Source organism: Carettochelys insculpta, chromosome 8 (assembly GCF_033958435.1).
Source record: "Carettochelys insculpta isolate YL-2023 chromosome 8, ASM3395843v1, whole genome shotgun sequence".
NCBI classification, from domain to species: Eukaryota; Metazoa; Chordata; order Testudines; family Carettochelyidae; genus Carettochelys; species Carettochelys insculpta.
In genome coordinates this window covers 31,344,894-31,363,139 of record NC_134144.1, presented here as the reverse complement: position 1 = coordinate 31,363,139, position 18,246 = coordinate 31,344,894, and the positions used below count along the sequence as shown (strand labels likewise).

The 18,246-nt window shown below is 48.9% G+C and overlaps 2 protein-coding genes across 3 annotated transcripts in view; one reads left to right on the top strand and one right to left on the bottom strand.

The window, feature by feature from the left end:
* LOC142016665 (uncharacterized) overlaps positions 1 to 5,323 on the top strand; it is a 19,423-nt gene extending 14,100 nt beyond the window's left edge. Inside the window, exons 2-3 of the mRNA XM_075000772.1 lie at positions 3,100 to 4,028; positions 4,467 to 5,323. Of these exons, the coding sequence (XP_074856873.1) occupies positions 3,369 to 4,028; positions 4,467 to 4,931 (1,125 nt within the window). The 5' untranslated portion in view covers positions 3,100 to 3,368 and the 3' untranslated portion in view covers positions 4,932 to 5,323. The remainder of the gene's footprint in view (positions 1 to 3,099; positions 4,029 to 4,466) is intronic.
* The window catches only part of LOC142016666 (cytochrome c iso-1/iso-2), a 21,423-nt gene extending 3,177 nt beyond the window's left edge, over positions 1 to 18,246 (bottom strand). The window contains exons 1-3 of one of the 2 annotated variants that reach the window (XM_075000774.1): positions 18,004 to 18,246; positions 17,292 to 17,383; positions 1,404 to 1,578 (exon numbers count right to left, since the gene is read on the bottom strand). In XM_075000774.1, coding sequence (XP_074856875.1) covers positions 1,404 to 1,572 — 169 coding nt within the window. In that variant the 5' untranslated portion in view covers positions 1,573 to 1,578; positions 17,292 to 17,383; positions 18,004 to 18,246. The remainder of the gene's footprint in view (positions 1 to 1,403; positions 1,579 to 17,291; positions 17,384 to 18,003) is intronic. The other variant, XM_075000775.1, reaches the window with a different exon arrangement.

Sequence of the window (18,246 nt, the reverse complement as noted above, 5' to 3'; positions counted from 1 at the left end):
TTCATTATTAGTATCTGGTCAGAAAGTGCTCATGTGAGCTAATAGTGCAACACAACTGATTACTACAAGTATGCCATCAAAAATACCTAATTGAATTTTAGAGTAAGATGTAACACATACTATCTTAATCAACTTATCTCCTGAACACAGAACGCAGATGTAAGTGGTGCTGCTATTACTAATTTTTCAGCAGTCTTCAGTACTGTTGACCACAAGCTGTCATTGATATACCCATGAGAATTAAAGGTGGAAGCTGACACTTAAGCTATTTCATCTTGCAAGTGGTTCCATTCCCTGCTTTAGCACTTCCTGCCAATAATCTTTGGCACTACAGGGGTTCACCTCCAGTACCTCTGTTGATTATATCTTTCAGCCTGCTTCAGTCTACAACTTGCCATCTCAGACAGTAGTAATCAGTTGCATTGCACTATTAGCTCACTTGAGCACTTTCTGACCAGATACTAACACTAAAATATGTGATTTTTTTTTTGTGGGAATGGATCTCTTTCCATAAATGAGGTACAGGTTGAACCTCTCTCATCTGGCATCCTGGGGCCCTGACTAGTGCCAGAAGAGAGAATCTGCCAGACCACAGGACGTCAATACTGCCTAGCAGCATCACCAACACTTCCACTGCTTACTGGATTCTTAGAATACATTTAAGGTTGAAATACAGCTAAATAACAACACAGAACCTGAGAACCAGGACTGGTGGCTGGACACAAACTTTATGGGACTGTGGGAAACTTGGCCACACCCACGATAAATGATTGTCTGGCTAACTAAAATGATGCTGGATTATGCATGTTGCTGGACGAGAGTGTTCTGGATTAGAGATGTTCAACCTGTATTCAAAAATGCTTTAAATATCTTAAACTAAGCCTCATATTTGCACTTAATAGCTGGACCTAAATAAACACAACATGAACTCAAATGCATTTAAGTATGTAGCAATACTTTTAAAGACCTTGTTACTTTCAGGATCATATCTATTAAAACAGCACATATGGACACACATCGGCATATAATATCAGGAACCTAAAATTAGTCAAGTGCCAGTAAATGAAGAGACTGTAGTCTAATGCAATGCCAGTAAAGAGCAGTGACCAAGTGAAGCAAGATCATACTAAAGGTCCGTATCATGCCTAGAAAGACACACTAAAATTTGCCCTCTAACAATGCAAAATTCTGGGAGGGATGTAAATATCCAAGCAGCAAAAAACTGAGCTGTGTTGGAAGAGGTTACTAAAATGTCAGTTGAAGAACATTTTGCTTTTGCAAATGCTGCCATTCAACAGCTATGAAGATAGTTCTGTAAAGACTTTTAAGATGAAGCTAAATTAATTTAATTCTTGCTCTATTATACTTCCACCGCTTACCCCATGTCACCCTTTTGTTTTTACCTTTGTTCTTGTTTGACTCTGAATAAGAGAATCCTGCAGCTTGTCCTGTTTTGCGACCAAACAGACCCCAAAGATTTGGGCCAGTCTTGTGCGGACCCCCTTTTTCAACTGTGTGGCACTGAGAACATTTCTGAACAAAGAGCTTCTTGCCTTTTTCAATATCACCCATTTTTATCTATGATGAAGCAAAAAAGAAAAATGAAATTGTACAATATTTTTGACACAGTTACAAAGATTACCCTTTTGGTTACATTTGCCATCATTGTCCCACTTTTACTTGTGTCTGGCAAAGTAGGAGAGAAAAAATAGGCTCTCAAATGTGACTGATTAGTTTTTCAAAGTCCTCTGTCATTTATCCATTCTGTGAACAAAGGTGTTGAGGTCTTTTTATTAAATAAACTCTAATATAGCCAGCTAGAAACATTATAGCTGAGATTCTGTACTGCCTCTCTTAGAGGTGCAACTCAGAACTTGCAGCACAGAAGTCAGGTGGCTTGACACCCTCCTAAACCCTGGCTGCTCTGAGGACAACAGAACCCTCAGGGCAATTTAAGCAACCTGAGGGTGAAAGTTCTGCCCATGGTAGCTGAAGTATTGTAGCCCACCGCTGATACACTCCTCTGATCTCCAGACTGCCTGCTCAGGAATATTTCACCTAGCTGGAACCACTTTGTACCAATATAGACTGTTTTCTAACAGAGGGGCTGAAGAGCTCACCATGGCTGCATCTACACTAGCAAGTACTTTCAAAAGATTTTTCAGAAGAAAGTGGACTCTTTTGAAAGATCCTACGGAGTGTCTATACACAAAAAGCATTCTTTCAAAAGTAAATCGAAAGAAAGCAGCACTCCTTTTGAAAGCATATTTCCACTCCCATTTCAGGAAGACTGCGTTCTTTCAAAAGCTTCTTTTGAAAGAAAGCATGTGTAGATGCTCCATGGGGCCCTTCTTTCAAAAGAGGAGTCCTCATGGTGCCAGATTTTGCAAACCCTGCCCCATTTTTCTGGAAGAGCAGAGGCTGTGGGGACACTCTGTATTGAAAGAGCAGACTGATCTTTTGATACGTTTTTTTGGGTGGGGATGCACTCTTTCGAAAGGAGTTTTTTTGGAAGATATCTGTCTTCTGGAAGAAGTTCTTTTGAAGGATCTCTAGTGTAAACATAACCCCTATCTTACCTAATCATTCACTAACCAAATGAACACAAATAATGAATAACTTAATAAATAGCATCTGTAGGTTAATTGATGTCACCTATGATCTCTTTATATAAAGAAATTTTAGAAGAAAGGATTTCCTTCTAAATGACAAAGGTCTCAAGACTGATACTTCTGGAATCAAAAGCGCCAAAACAGAACATTTTTGCTATCAGTGCAGAGACTGTGCATCACCATAGCTCATATAGTGGGAAGTCTTTTAACCAAAAATGGTTGAAAGGTTTTGTTTTTTATTATTTTGTTTTAAAACACCAGACTCAGAAGGGAACCACACAGAGGAAACACAGATATTCAGCAGAACATACAAGTGGTCTTACATACAACATGACATCTTAGAAATAAAAAGGGCAAGTAACCGCTCTGAGAACACAGTCTCCCTGAAATGTCCAAAAAATTCCTGTGACACTCTCCCCTTGTGATAGCGGAAGATGCCCCATATGTAGCCTAAACTCTGTAATAATCTAAGGCCATCTCTACACAGGCAAGATCTTCTGGAAGAATGGTGCCTTCTTCCGGATGATCTGAGGAGCGTCTACACATGCAAGACGGTCTTTCGGATTTCTTTATTCTGCTTCAGAATCAGGAAGAGGACGCATGTGAGGCCGTTCCCGGAGGCAACCTGCTGGGAGAGTGGAACTGCTCTAGACACCCCCAGTGAGCCTCTAGGGTCCCCAGGTCCTTGCAGCCTTTAAAGCTGCAAGGACCTGGAGACCCTGTGGCAGGAAGCTGAGAGTGTGAGACAGGCAGCACATGCAGGGCTGCCTGCCACACTCCCCCAAGGCCCCACAGTGCCCAGCGAGTCCCAGCCTGCAGGGATGGCTAGCTGGCCACCACCCTGCACTGCCCAGGGTAGTCCCAGGAACCCGGATGAGGGCAGCCAAGACCCCCATCTGGGCTCCAAAATGGAGGGCCCCCTCCGGGACTGAGCCAGACCTCCAGGACCTCCTGTGGCTCTGGTACAAAGAGGAGGTCCTCTGGGACACCAGTGGGCATCGGAGGAACGACCCAGCATTCGCCCACCTCGCGCAGGGCCTGGCTGCCCGTGGCCACCCCTCCCGGACACCAGAGCAAGTCAGGTGCAAGGTGAAGGAGCTGCGGCAGGGGTACATGCGGGCCCAGGATAGCGCTCGCAGATCCAGCCGTGCCCCTGCCAGCTGCCCCTTCTACCACAAGCTTCGAGACCTCCTGGCTGTGGATTACTACTCCCCACCCCACATCACGATGGAGACAGCTGCACCCGAGCCCCCTGCCGCACCGGAGGAGGAGGAGGAGGATGAGGGACCTGCCACTGTGGACGTCCCATCTGATGGGGAGTCCACAGATGGGTCCCTCGTCATCACGGTGCCCTCCACCGCCAGCAGCCAGGCCCCCTCCAGTCGGGCATCACCCAACATACACGAGGCCACCTGGGTTAAGTGTGCACAGTGGAGGGAGGGGGCACCTGGGCCCGGGCCCCGAAGCCCTAAAGCCCGTCCCCAGTCAGGGCCAAGGGCACACCCATACCTGCAAGCAGCACCCAGCTCCCTCTCCCATGGAGCGCCCCCTGAGCATGCTGAGGCCCCCCCCAGGCAGCATAGCTGCATCTAGAACCCCCCACTGCCGAGCCCCCCCACAGCCCACAAGCCTGTTGCCAGGGTGGGCCACCGCAGATAGCACCCCGGCCCCAACATCACGCCCCAGTGACTGCCATGGCAAGTGCAGGCAAGCCCACACAGTGGCCTCCCCTGGCACATGCCCGTCCCATGGGTCCATGGAAGGGATAACCCACCAGGAAGACTGGCCATGCCACCCAGGTCCCAGATGTGGCAGTGACCTCCCCCTTTATCCCCACCCTCTCTCTCTTAACAGCAGTACCATCCGAGGGCCAGGCAGCCAGACAAGCAGCCTGGGCCTGCCAGCCCCATCCAGGCCAGAGGACCCAGCAGCCCACCAGCTGGGCCCGCACCAGCCCACGGACCCAAAGCAGCCGCCGTGAGGAGGAGGTCAAGGCCTACACAGCGGCCCTCCGCCAGCAGAACACTCTCGCCGAAAGATGGCTGGCCCTTGACAAGGCCAAGCTTTAGTGGAAGCAGGACACATGGGGGGGAGGTGGTGGGGATGCTCTGCAATGTGTGTGGGGCCCTAGCAGGTCAGCCCCCTACCCCCCAGCTGCCTCCCCTGCAGTCCCCCCAAGGCCCTTCTTCTGTCCCCCCCCGCAGTGCCCCCGAGGCCCCCACTACTGCCCATCCGAAGCCCCCCTGCTGCCCCCCCAGCTACCCACCCCTGCATTCCCCCCGCTGGCCCCTCAGCTACTCCTGTGCCCCCAGCCCATGACCCCGAGGCCCTGGATGTCCTACTACCCCCAGGCCTGCCTGATGCTGCGCTGAGGGACCTCACAGCATCGCTTGTGGTCAAGGTGGGCCCTGGGGAGGGGCGCCAGAGCCACAGCCCGCCCCACTTCAGCCCCTCCGCTGAGGCTGGGCCAGGTGTTGACCAGCCCTACCTGCCGGTGCTTCCAGCCCCATCAGCGCCCCGCAGGAGACCCTGCACCCGGAGTGGGAGGGGGGACCGCAGGCACCAGGGCCCGCAGGCACCGGGGCTCACAGTCCTCCACCCCATCCCTTGATTCGGGCCCCCCACCATTCCTGCCCTAGTCCCCCTACTGGTTTAAGTGCCCCTGCCACCTTATCCCCATGTATATAGTTCACTCCCTATCAGGTTTTTGTTGTTATTTTTATTATTCACCATTTACTACTTACATTGCTCACGGCTGTTAAAGGTTGAGGGTTGAATATGTTAGCATTCAGCACCCCCCCGTGTCCCTGATTACTGTGGGGGATGGTGGGGTGTGTGTGTATGGGAGTGTGTGTATGGGGGGGCCTGTGGGGAGGGGTGCGGGGGGTTAGTAGTCCCCTCGGCTGAATGCCTCCTGAAGCACCTCCTGGATCCGGAGCCCGTCATGGTCAAGCCACCTGTTGGAGGCCACCTCCACCATCCCGCCCTGGGGCAGGGTCCCTTCACGTGCCTCGATGAGGTTGTGGGGCATGCAGCAGGCGGCCACGACCTGCAGGACGTTCTCCACCCCCACATCGAGGCGCATGAGGAAACACCTGAACTGCGCCTTCAGATGGCTGAAAGCACACTTCACAGGATACTGGGCCCATGTGAGCCGGGCATTAAACAGCTGCTGGGAGGGTGTGAGGTGGCCCGTGTATGGGCACATCAACCAGGGCTGGAGTGGGTAGGCTGGATCGCCCATGAGGCAAAGAGGCATCATGACGTCCCCGACGGCGCGCTCCCACCGGGGCACGGATGTCCCAGCCTCCATCTTGGGGAACAGGGCAGAATTCCACAGGATCTGTGCATCACGTGCCCTGCCCGGCCAGCCGACATAAATTTCCGTGAACTTTCCCTGGGCATCCACCACCACCTGGAGCATGATGGAGTGGTACCCCTTGCAGTTGAAGTATTGGCCACCACTGTGGTCCAGGGCCTGATGGGGATATGCATCCCGTCGATCGCTCTGAAGCACTGGAGGAACCCGAGCACAGTGAAGCCCTCAACGACTGCGTCCAGGTCCCTGATGCTCACCAGCCAACACACCAGCACATGGTTGATGGCCCTCACGACCTGCAGGGGAATGGGCGCACTCATGGGCATATGCAGAGGGGTCCCTGCCCCCTTCCCCTTCCACCCCCTCCCTCCCTACCAGGCCCCCCCTGCTGAGAGACCCCCTCCGGCAGCGGCCATATGGTATTCCTTCTGGGCTAGGCCTGCTTGCCTCCCCTCGCCCTACTCCCTCCCAGTCAGTGCCTGGGGTCCTCTGAGCCCACTGGCCCCCTCCCTCCTGCCAGTGGGCCAGGGTCTGGGGCAGGGCTTACTTGGAGGATGACAGCCCTGATGGTGGATGTGCCCAGCCTGAACTGCTGTCCGATGGATCAGTAGCTGTCCGGGATGGCCAATTTCCATACGGCGAGAGCCATGCGCTTCTCTGGGGAGAGGTCTGGCCTCATCCAGGTATCCTGGTGCTGTAGCATGGGGGCAAGCCAGCTGCATATCTCCAAGACAGTCTCTTTCTTCATCTGCAGGTTCAGCAGCCAGCAATCATTGTCCCACTCCCTCATGACGACCCAGTCCCACCAGTCTGTGCTGGTGGCACGGGTCCAGACGTGCTGGACTGGTCGGAGGGGGCCCAGCAGGGGTGGTGGGGGTTCAGGACCCACAGGCCTGGGCCTCTGTCTCCACAGAGCGCTGAGGAGGGTGGCCAGGAGGATGGCTATCGTGCTGGTGAGGGCAAGCCTGCTGTCCTGCGGCTGCTGCGGGGGTGTCCATGCCTGGTGGTTGGTGGGCACTAGACAGAGATCTGGGTCTGGCTTACTGTGCACTGGCACCAATGCATCTCTGCCAGTCCAAGTATATCACATCGGTATCTCTCCAACTCCTTCTGAAGCAGCTCCAATTTTCCAGTTGCCCACAGTGTTCGGACGTTCCATGTTCCAATGGATAGCATATATGTTAGTTGTAATTTTCTTTCGGTAGCCAACTTATCGACCCAACCCTGATTGCTCGATTAGTATTGTAGACCTTGTTTATCCAGGCGATGTCCGAGCCAGCATCTTTTATCATTTAATTGTACATGTAGACATGGCCTATGGCTATGTCTGCACTAGAGTGATTTGTCATCAGAAGTTGCTGTCAGAAGAGATCTTCCAGCAAAACTTCTGTCGACAGATTGAGGCCATGCATGAAAGCAGATGGCTCTGTCGATCTTCTTTGTTGACGGAGAGCGGCCAGCTCAACAGAACAGCTAACCGGAAGCACAGCAGACAGGGCTGCGTAGTGACCTGGAAGCCCTGTTGACAGAGGGGCCACTGGACCATTCACACGGCTTTTTTGTCTACAGATTCTGTCAAGAAAGGCATTCTGCCTCATGGGGGAGAGGCAGAAGGCTGTCTACAAAAGTGCTGAGTTCTGTCAACAGTATCTCAACAGAACGCATTTTAAGTCACCTCTTTTGTTGACCAAACCCTCTAGTGTAGACAACCTATGAGTTCTCATGTTAACAAAGAATCAGAGATAAAATTAATGGTAAATTAGGCATAAGAGATTGTGTCTTGATCATATTTATTGTGCAAACAAAATAAAGTCCACAACAGTAATCCAAAATTGGCATTTTAAAAGGGCCAATCTCAAAGCTGAAAATGATCAGAATTTAATTGGAAGATATGACTGGAAATTGTTCAAGTACACTCAAGTAGATGTCCCAAAACCTATAATCTCACAATCAAAGAAGGCTGTGTGTGTGTGTGTGTGTGTGTGTGTGTGTGTGTTTATAGCTGCCTTTACTTCACTTTTAAAAGTAACATATAACAAATGGACAAAAGGATATGTTGAGGACAATGAACATTAATCAGAAAGCAGGAATCCTAGAAAATTGATAAGGGAAACAAAAGGACACAATGAGAAATATATAGCAAATTAAGTTAAAGACAATAAGATGTTTAATAGGTTAAGATAAAAAAGATTCATAATAGTATTGTCAGCTCTGTCACTCCCCTCCCTCTTACTTGGACCCCACTCTTTAAATACCCCTCTGAAACCACCCCTCCCACTCATGCATCTGATGAAACGGGTCTTTGCCCACGAAAGCTTACGCTCCAAAATATCTGTTAGTCTATAAGGTGCCACAAGACTTCTTGTTGTTCATAATAATAGTGGTCCATTCTAGATAGAAAGCATCAAGTTGTCAATATGGAAAATGTACAAGTGTTGGGTAAGTAGTTCTGTTCTCTATTTGGGGGAAAACATAGTGTAATTTCAAAATAAGACTAGACTATTTCCATTAGTATCTCAGACAGATGTTAAATAGCCGCTACTAAAGTTAGACCTTTAAAACCAGGAGGTCTGGATAACTCACATCCAAGAGTTTTAAAAAGACAGCTGAAGAACTCTTGGGACTAACAGGCTATGTCTACACTACAAAAGAACTTCAAAATTGCTTACTTCGAGGTACAAATTTGGGTCCCTCTACTTCAAAGTAAAGTGTCTACATACCAACAGCCCCTACTTCAAAGTAAGGGGCCAGGAAATGATGCAGGCATAGGTCTCATAGCTGATAAGCCCTGCCAGGCTCACAGCCAGCCGACCCAAGGGGCTCCTCACAACATCTCCACTCTGCACATGCTAAAAGCTGCCAGGCTGCAGACTTCTGGGCAGACCATGTGCTTGGGAGCAGAGTGCACACCACGCCTGCCCAGGTGCTCCCTGAAGAGGACCTCTTCAGCACTGTAGCCAGCCTGCTGGCCATGCTGCTCACCATGCTACTCCAGAAGTAAAGCCAGGTCACCTGCACAGGTCCTACCCTCCAGGCCCTGGCCAGGGCCCTGCTGCCCCTCCCCCAGGCCCTCCCGGATCCAGCACCAATGGGCCTTTACCACCAGCACCAAGTGGTGGGACTGGCTGGTGCTGGGGGACTGGGACAAAAAGCGGTGGCTAAGGAACTTTCACATGACCTGGCAGACATTCGAGGACCTCTGCCACTGGCTCGCCCTAGTCCTCTAGCACTTGGACACCCGGGTGCAGCCAGCACTCCCAATGCAGAAGAGGATGACCATTGCTCTGTGGAGCCTGGCCACTCCTGACAGCCACTGGTCCGTCAGCCACCAGTTCAGAGTTGGCAAGGCCACTGTCAGAGTGGTGCTGATAGAAGTAAGCCTGCCCACACCACAGACCCACCCCAGGGAGCAGGCTACTGGGCAAGGGGAAGGGGGCCCCTGGTGGGGAGTAGTAAGGGGGGGCGCTGATGGGGAAGGAGCAAAGGGAATAGGGGCCACCTGGTCTGACATTCATGGAGGTGTCTTCCTTCCACCCCTGCAGGTTGTCTGAGCCAGCAACATGGTGCTCCTGTGACGCTGCCCTCACCAGGTTCTCGGAGCTGGGGTTCCTGAATTGTTTTGGAGCCTGGCCCAGGACATGCATGGCAATCCTGGCCCCAAACCACAGCAGGGGTACCTACATTAATAGGAAGGGGTACCACTCAGTGTTACTCCAGGCCCTGGTAGACACGAGGGGCCATTTCCTGGATGTGGGAGGGGGCGTGGCCAGGCAGGGCCCATGACACCTGAGTGTTCTGGAATTTGTGGCTGGGACGCCTGATTCAGAAGGGCACGTACGTCCCCCCGCAGGAGCTTCCACTTGGGGACATCATGATGCCTCCCTGCACTGTGGCTGACACTGTGTACCCACTGCACCCTTGGTTCATGCGGCCCTATACCAGATGCACTATCCTGGCCCAGGACACCTACAACACCCACCTCAACCATGCCGGGGCACAGTAGAGTGGGCGTTTGGGAGACTGAAGGGGAGGTTTTGCAGCCTCTTCACGAGGCTGGATGTCAGCCTCTCAAACTTCCCTGCAGTGGCTGCCACATGCTGTGCCCTCCACAATCTTGTGGGGAGCAGATGGGGGCCCTTCTACCAGGACCAGGCTGCAGACCCGGGGGCCAGGTATGAACAGCCGCCTGCTGTTCCATGCCGCCAGGCCCAGAGGCATGGGGTCAGCGTCTGGGAGGCCTTGCACCAAGCGTTTGGGAGGGTCAGGGCAGACCCAAACAGCCATACTCCATGCTACAGCCCTTGCCACTCCCCCATCCCTCAGGCTCTCCTGCCAAATGCACCCCCTCCTGCTCCCCACTCACCACTCTCCCACCACACACCAGGGACTCAGGGTTAGGGTGGGAGCAGCACATATCTGATGGGGAGTAAATGTATTTGACCAAACAAAACAATAAGTCCAACTATATACAGTGCATGGGGAGAACACTCCAGGGACAGGAGGCAGGGGTCTGGGATGGGGGACTGAACCTGGAGGGGTCTGGGACGGGGAACTGAACTTGGAAGGGGGCTGGGATGGGAGACAGCTGAGCCGCCCAGCACCATGGAGGGCCGGGAGCCACGGCTGCCTCTACTGCCCCAGGTCTGGAGCCCCCTGCGGGGCTGTGATGGGGCCAGGATCACAGGGAGGTAGGAGTGAGGTGGGGGTGCCACAAGGTCAGTCTCCAGTGTGGGAAGGGCCACTGAGGCTGAGCCAGGTGAGCCCACCATGGCCAGGAGCCACTAAGCCAGCTCAATTTGGGCAGCCAGGGACAGGTCCGCCACATAGTGGGAGCCTTCGGGGGGAGGGGCACCTTCGGGTGGAGCGCCTTTAGGGGGGCAGTTGCCAGAGCTGCCTGCCAGCCACACCCACACGTCTGCTCCATTGCCAGCCAGTCCTGGAGCACACCAGTTATCTCCCACATGACTCCTTGGTTGGCAGTCCCCTCCTTCTCCCACCAGTGCTGTCTTAGTGTTGGACACTGCCCAACACTCACAGGCCATCCCCCTGTCTCCTGTCAGCCAGCTGCCACAGCCCAGCTGAGCAGGCCACAGCTGCAGGGGGCCAGTCACCTGCCCCATCCCGCTCTGCTGGCCCCCATCCTGTTCCCCTGCCATCTGATGGCCTGTGGGCCCTGTGGGCTCCTAGGTACTGAGGGTTTCCTGCCCAGTGAGGTCTGGGCCATGTCCAGTGCCACTCCTCCTTTCTGGGTGTGTGGGCTGCAGAGTTGCTCCCAGGGCAGCCTGTCCCTGGGCTCTGTGACATCCCAATTACCCCGTACCTACCGACTACAACTTCCAGGAGCTCAGGTGAGGCTTGACTGGTCATCCCGGAAGGGAGAGCGATGAGAAGGGTCCTGTCGCTGAAGCCCTTGTCATCGCCCTCGGTCTCAGTGGGCCAGTCCTTGCGTGGGGGGCTGGTGATGCTGGAGGGGCCCACCTCCTCATCAGTGTCCACAGGGGTGGGGCTGCGGGTGTTCACCAGGTACTCCAAGGCAGCCACCTCCCTCAGCCCCAGGAGCCTATGCAGCTCCCTGTAGTGAGGGCAATGTGCAGGCTGTGCCCTGACCAACTGGCAGTGTCATGGGCTTTGCAGTAGACCTGCCTCAGCTCCTTCACGTTGATGCAGATGCTGCTCCCAGTGCAGCTGGGGCGGGCTTGGGCAGCACCCCACTGGCCAGCTTGTCATAGGCCTCCACATTCCGCTGCCGGACACCAGTTTGGCAAAGGACCTCTTCCTCCTCCCATAGAGCAAGGAGGTCCTTCAGCTCCCCCTCCTGGCACACCCCTTGCCTGGGTGCTGCAAGCCCTTGGACTTGTCATCTGGAACCTCCAGGACAGGAGGGTCCTGCCATGCTGCCATCGTGGCCGGACAGTGCAGGCATTGGCTGGAACCTCGAGCAGGGGCTGTCCTTGTGTAATGCTTGTGCTGCCCCTTCTTGTGGTTGCTGGCGAGCTGGTTCCTGTCAGGTGGCCAGCAGGGACCACAGAGCTGTATCTGGGCTGGCCAGAGTATCTCCGTGCTCCAGGGGGGTGGCCACCGTGGTAGACCCCTTACTTTGAAGTTACAATGTTATGTCTACACACCCCCTACTTCAAAGTTAAACTTCAAAGTAGGGCTCTACTCCATTCCCAAGAATGGAGTAGTGACTTTGAAGTGAGCCCTCCTTACTTCAAAGTTAACTTCAGAGTTATTTTGTCGTGTAGACACAGCCATAATGTTGATTTCCTCCATCTCCCCCACCCACATAAGCTTTTGAGCACTGTGGAAATTCCAGAAAACTGTAAAAAAGCTGATACTGTCTCACTATTTAAAAGGTAAGCAGGATGGCTCAGATAATTATAAACTTGTTTGTTTAACAATCAATCCCAGCCATGAAAATGGAGTATTGAAAACAGAACTTGATTAATCAGGAATTAAGAGGAAAATGTAACTAATACCAAGCAATATAGGCTTATGAAAAATAGATTTTTGTACAACTAGCTTGATAGTTTGTGGCTTTTCTATGAGATTCCAAATTTGGTTGATAAAGATAATAATGCTATAACATTATGTTATGTGATACACTTAATATTTCTCTAGGGGTTGGTAGTGCATTACATTTTAATTTAAAAAAAGCCTAGAAAGATTAAAAATTAACACAGCACACTGTAAACATGGATTAAATGCATGGTAACTGAAAGGTCTCAGTATAAGCATAAATGGAGAATTATCATAGAATGGGTGTATTTCCAAAGGGGTCCCACAGGGACTGGTTCCAGACCTACGTTATTTAGCATTTTTATTAATGACCTGGGAAAAATTCATAAGTGATTTTTATAGATGACTAGAGGCCTTGTTGCAGCTCCGCTGGAGAAAAGACTGGAAGAAAGTTCTGGAGAGTGATAGATAAACTGAGCCTTGGCTCTAAGAAAGAGGAGATTAGAGGTCACAAGTATCTATACAGGGAACAAATATTTAATAACTAGCAAATTAACCTGGTATTACTCAGTTATTTAAAGTAAGGGAAAAGCTGCAGCTGGGCTCCTTGCTGAGGGGTGCCCTCCCCAAGCCTCAGCCTGAATTTGGGGTGGCAGAGCCAGTGCCAGGGTGCTTTTTCCCAGCCCTGGTGAAAGGTCCCAGGAGACCTGGGGCCGTGGCACTTTTCCATGGCATAAGCAAAAGCAGCAGGGATCACGGGGGCAGGGCTGTGGAAGCTTTCCTTGACCCCAGTGAGAGCAGCAGGGAGAGAGGGGGTGGGGCTAGGCTGGGGCACTTTTCCCTAACTCTGCTGAGAGGTGCAGAGGGTGGGGCTTCAGTTCTTTTTCCCCAATCCTGGCAAGAGCCACACGGGTGGGACCAGCCTACTTTCCCTGGTCCCAGCCTGAGCAATCCCTGGATACTTAAATAAGGAAATCTTGAGTAACTGTATAGATTATTTTACTTGGGAAACCAGGGTTCCTGGCCCCAATGTCTGCAGGGGAACTTACTGCATGGGGGTTGTTGCAGCAGGCGGGGGACAGAGGGGAAACGGCAGGGCTCCCCTTGTGCTGCACTGTGGCTAAGCACAGGGTGTGGTGGGGGGAGGAAGGTTGGAGCAGGAGTGCACTGACCTATCTGGAGATCACAAGGGTGGACAGCCCTGTGTCGATGTGGCCATTGTTCCCCTGCTGTGGCTGGTACCAGTGATCATTCTGCAGTATTGCTGTTCCCTACACTTGCTGCCTCCAGTGGTGAGTCTGAAGTAGACCATCTCTCCTCTCGGGGCCCTGCCCTATCCATGTTCGGAAAAACTGTGGGATTTCTGGTGCTTCCCACTTTCCAGTCACAACCAAATCCTGACCTTGGTTTAAGTTCAGGTGAGAGGAAGCTACATACCAAATTTCACAGTTGTAACTCTTACAATTTAAGAGGAGTTCTTGAACAAACAGAAGACACACACACACTCGCTCTCTCTACACAGATAGATGGGCTCCTCAATCAAGCAGAGAAATCGTATTACTCTGTACAAATTGGAGTGAGGAGCCAACATGATCCAATGGCTGGGAGTTGGAGCGAGATCAATTCACACTGGAAGTAAAGAGACTTTTTTAATGGTGAGAGTAATTAGCTATTGGGACAACCTACCAAGGCTCATGGTATGACCCCAGTACTGAAACTTTTTAAATCAAAATTGGAGGGTTTTTTCCTTCTAAAAAATACACTCCAGAAATTATTTCGGGGAAGTTCTGACGCTTAGTTATGCAGATCAGGCTAAATGATGACAGGTGATCATTTCTGGCCTTGGAAATGGTGATCATTTCTTGGCCAGTAGATTACTGGTCACCGTAGGACTAGTAATCTACCATCAGAAGGTACTGCATGGGATCACTTGAAGGCTGTAAGATGATGTACATGTGGAGGAACTTTCCATGCAGATGAATCTCTGAAAATAGGAGCTCTGTTAAAAGCCTAGGGATGCAAACTTAGCCCAGCAACTGCTCAAGCAAGGCAACTTGGCAATAGCTGCCTCAAATCCTACAGGTGGGGAGTGGGGGTGAGTGAAAGGCTTCAAAGGAGGTTGCCACTAAAATCTAAAACCAAGAGTCCATGTAGTTTTTCTCATTATAAAAAAGGAGAAATTAAAACAGAGAGGTGAAGTGAGTTGTATACATAAAGATGGACATGATGGAGCTTCCTGAAAGAGCTGGAACATTTATAGCAATCGAGTAAGCAACTCCTGCAGGGAGGATCTCTGCTAATCTGTCAGAAAAAAACTGACTGAAGATGTTCTATATGGAGCTGACGTAGTGACAGTTGGAAAGGAATGAAAGAGGAGAGATTCTTCCCCAAATGAAAGTGACTGAGAATGCCAAAATATGAGAACTGGTAGAGTTCCAATCTGTTTCACAATGGGAAACAGATCACAGAGTGGCACTCTAATGTATATGATTTCTCTATAGAGTGCCATCCTTAAAAATAGTGGTCCAAATCTCAAACCAGTAATAGCCAAAAGACTTCATGAGGCTTTCCCTGTGAAATTTTCGTTGACGTCTTACATTGAAGGAGGGATGGCAGGTTTTACAACTCCCCTAGTTTTTGTGCAGATCTCCCAAACTGCTTAGGTTGTATTACTCTGTACAGATTGGCATGAGGAACCAGCCAAACATCCTGTTATTCCACAAGTGGATCCACAATCACCCAAGGGCCCTCCAGTGTTTCCAGAGGGAAGGTATCATAGAAAATGCTGATAAAATAGGAGAAGACCCATGTTCAGAAAAGTACACAGTCACTTGTGGATCATCAGGGCACAATCTGGCCCTCTGTGTTGATACCTACCAACCTTCCTTTTTCTACACGTAACAGGGCTGTTTCCAGCTTGAAACACAAACATGCCAAAATAAATTAAACACAATGAATTTCAAACTTTCAAGTGATACTAATCAGAGTTAAGTTTTGATATTTTTCCCCCCCAAAAGCATTATCAGAGTTAGGCTAGCGTCCGTGATTTTGAAAACCTCAAAATGATTATGAAGAGATGGGCTTTATTCTATGTATCTGTTCATTGCTTTTAAGTCATACTCCTTTTACTTTACTAAAAAAAGGAAATTTAATATAGTAAACACTACAGAGCTACTTTAACTACAAATAATGTTCTCATGCCAGAAAAACAGACAGCTAAATTTTAACTCGTGATCTAGAAGCAAGATTTAAAAACAAGCTCTGTTTTTTGTTCTGTTTTTAACCCACACAGTCTACAGAGTTGGCAGTTAGAAAAAAATAACTTTTTGGCATATGAACTGAACAAATCTGTAACTGAAATAATTTTGAGGGAATACAAAACCACGCACAGGATGGAGTGATTTAAATCAAAACAATTTAAATTACTGATTAATTATTACTTCAATTCATTAAGAAGGAAACCATGATTAATGTTTTATCATTCTGTTATTTTTCAAAAGAGAAAGGATGATTCTCACTTATGGTGAGCAAAGAATACTGACTTGCAACCAAATACGCCTTTACACTAAATTTGGTGATGGGTTTTGTTTTGGGGTTTTTTTGGGGGGGGCTAAGCAAGAAGATACACTACAAGTATAAACGTACAAATTGTACAACTTAAAACTACTCAGATTTTTTTAAAACTTCTTTCTATCAAGCTCTGTTGGGATGGATATTTAAATTTTGTTTAACACTCAAATGGCAATTTTCTTATTAAATAAAACTACCTCAAAAGTGTTGGATAAAAAATACAACTTGCACTTAAAACTGATTTATTAAACAAAGACAATATCTCTCCTTCAGGAATTTAAGTGACTGTTCAAGATTGTAGATCTAATAAATCTCATTTCCCACAGAGTCTTTATTCATACAGCAGGTCTACACTACAGGGACAGGTCGAGCTGAGCTACACAATTTGAACTATGTTAGCAGTGTAACTCAAATCAATGTAGATCAGATCTATTTACCGCAGGGTCAACACCACATTGGGTCTACAGAAAAAGCTCTGTTGTCAACTCCCCTAACTTTTCTTATCCAGTGGAGTACTGGAGTCTATAAGAGAGCAATTTGTGGTCAATTTATCGCATTTACAGTAGACATGATAAATCAACCCGTTCTCTCGTTCACTGCCCCATCACTCAGGCCCATAGTGAAGGTACACCCATACATTGGAAGAGAAAAGCAATTTTTCCTGTTTTTTATTCCACGACTTCCATCTGATTTCTTAACTCTGAACTAGTCATTAACCTGAACTGTGTAAGTGAAAAAAATACTCTGTATCTGCAGAAAAGCTACTGTTGTCAGAAACTGGTTTAGCACTTCAGCAAAATCTGATTCCAGATGCTTAGCTGATGACTTCCGCAATTTTAGTCTAGGCCTTAACATGGACTATCAATTTCAAAATTAATTATATTTAAAATTATTTTAAAAGTAACCTGTAACTACAATAAATCCAACTTTTAAACAAAAAGTCAATTTTGAAATTGACTTTTAACCATACAATATGTTTATGCTAATACTTCTGAGTCTCACTCATTTAACCCAGCCCATGTAACCCTCATGTTGTCTCCAGTGAAAAGCACTAACTCACCTATGATGTGCCAGTTTCAAAAGAAAACCAAAAGTGACGTTGCTGGCACCTCAGGGAGGGAAGAGGCAGGGGAAGAAGCTACTTCAGGTTTTGCCCATGTGCAAATATTATGGAAGGTAATGGGACTCTTTTCTCAGTCACTAATCTCTACCCAATTACCCCTCTCTCTCTCTCTTTTTTTAAATTTAATTGCATCACCAATAGAAATAGTTCAAGAAGTTTGACAGAGCTGGGAACTGTAACAGTTGACCAAAACATTGGCAGCCTTTACCTTTAGTCCAAAAACTGATTGAGTCCCTGATAGATAAGGTTACATTCCAGATGAAACCAGAATAAGAAACGTTGTCCTAAAGAGTCACAAAACTGTACATAAAAAAAGAATAAAATATCAAGTCAGTCTTAAATACCATCCTACTTTTAAATGAAACTGAAGCTGACACTCAGAAAGCTAAAATTTACAGAACATAAGATGCAATTTAAAACTAAATATTTAAAGCTGAATAATGGGAGGAAAACAAGTCATATATTATGTCCAATCACATTTTTGTAATATCTTGCAAATTACCAGACATTTCGAATTGTTTTTATCACCACAAAATCAGTACTTTAAAAAATTCTTAATATTTGAAGAGTAAACCTTGACCCCCTGTACTTTAGTTGCTTAGCACTTCAGGTGAAGCACTATAGCTTAATGAATGCATAAAAGTAAGTTGAATTCTAAATTTCATTTACAAATAAGGAATGCATGTGTAATTTTTACTATGTGCATGCTTTGGAACTTACATGACCTTTATATTCTGCAACTAAGAAAATTCATATTAAAATTATGACCAAATATGCCAGAAACTTTTTAAAAAGGATGCACAGTTTGGCTAAACAAGGACAAGGCAGTGGTGTGAAACAGAAGTATGTGAAAGGTGTAAGCCTAGACAGGGTGAGGGGAGAGTACTTTAAGGAGGTGGTTATTGGACAGAGGTAAATACCATTCTGCCTGTACAGGAGGAAGACTTTCCCCGGGCCCGGGGCCATACCGAGCTGCGTAACACCGGCAGGGGTCTCACGTTCTTGGGAGCCCGGGGGCACTAGCACGACAGGAAAACACTGGGCGCCAGCCCGAGATCCCCTCTGGCCTCTCCCCGTCCCCCGCCGAGAAGTCCAGCACAGAAGGCCGCTCCTTGCACACGGGACCGCGTGTGGAAACTGCCCAGGGTCCCTGCTGCACTAGG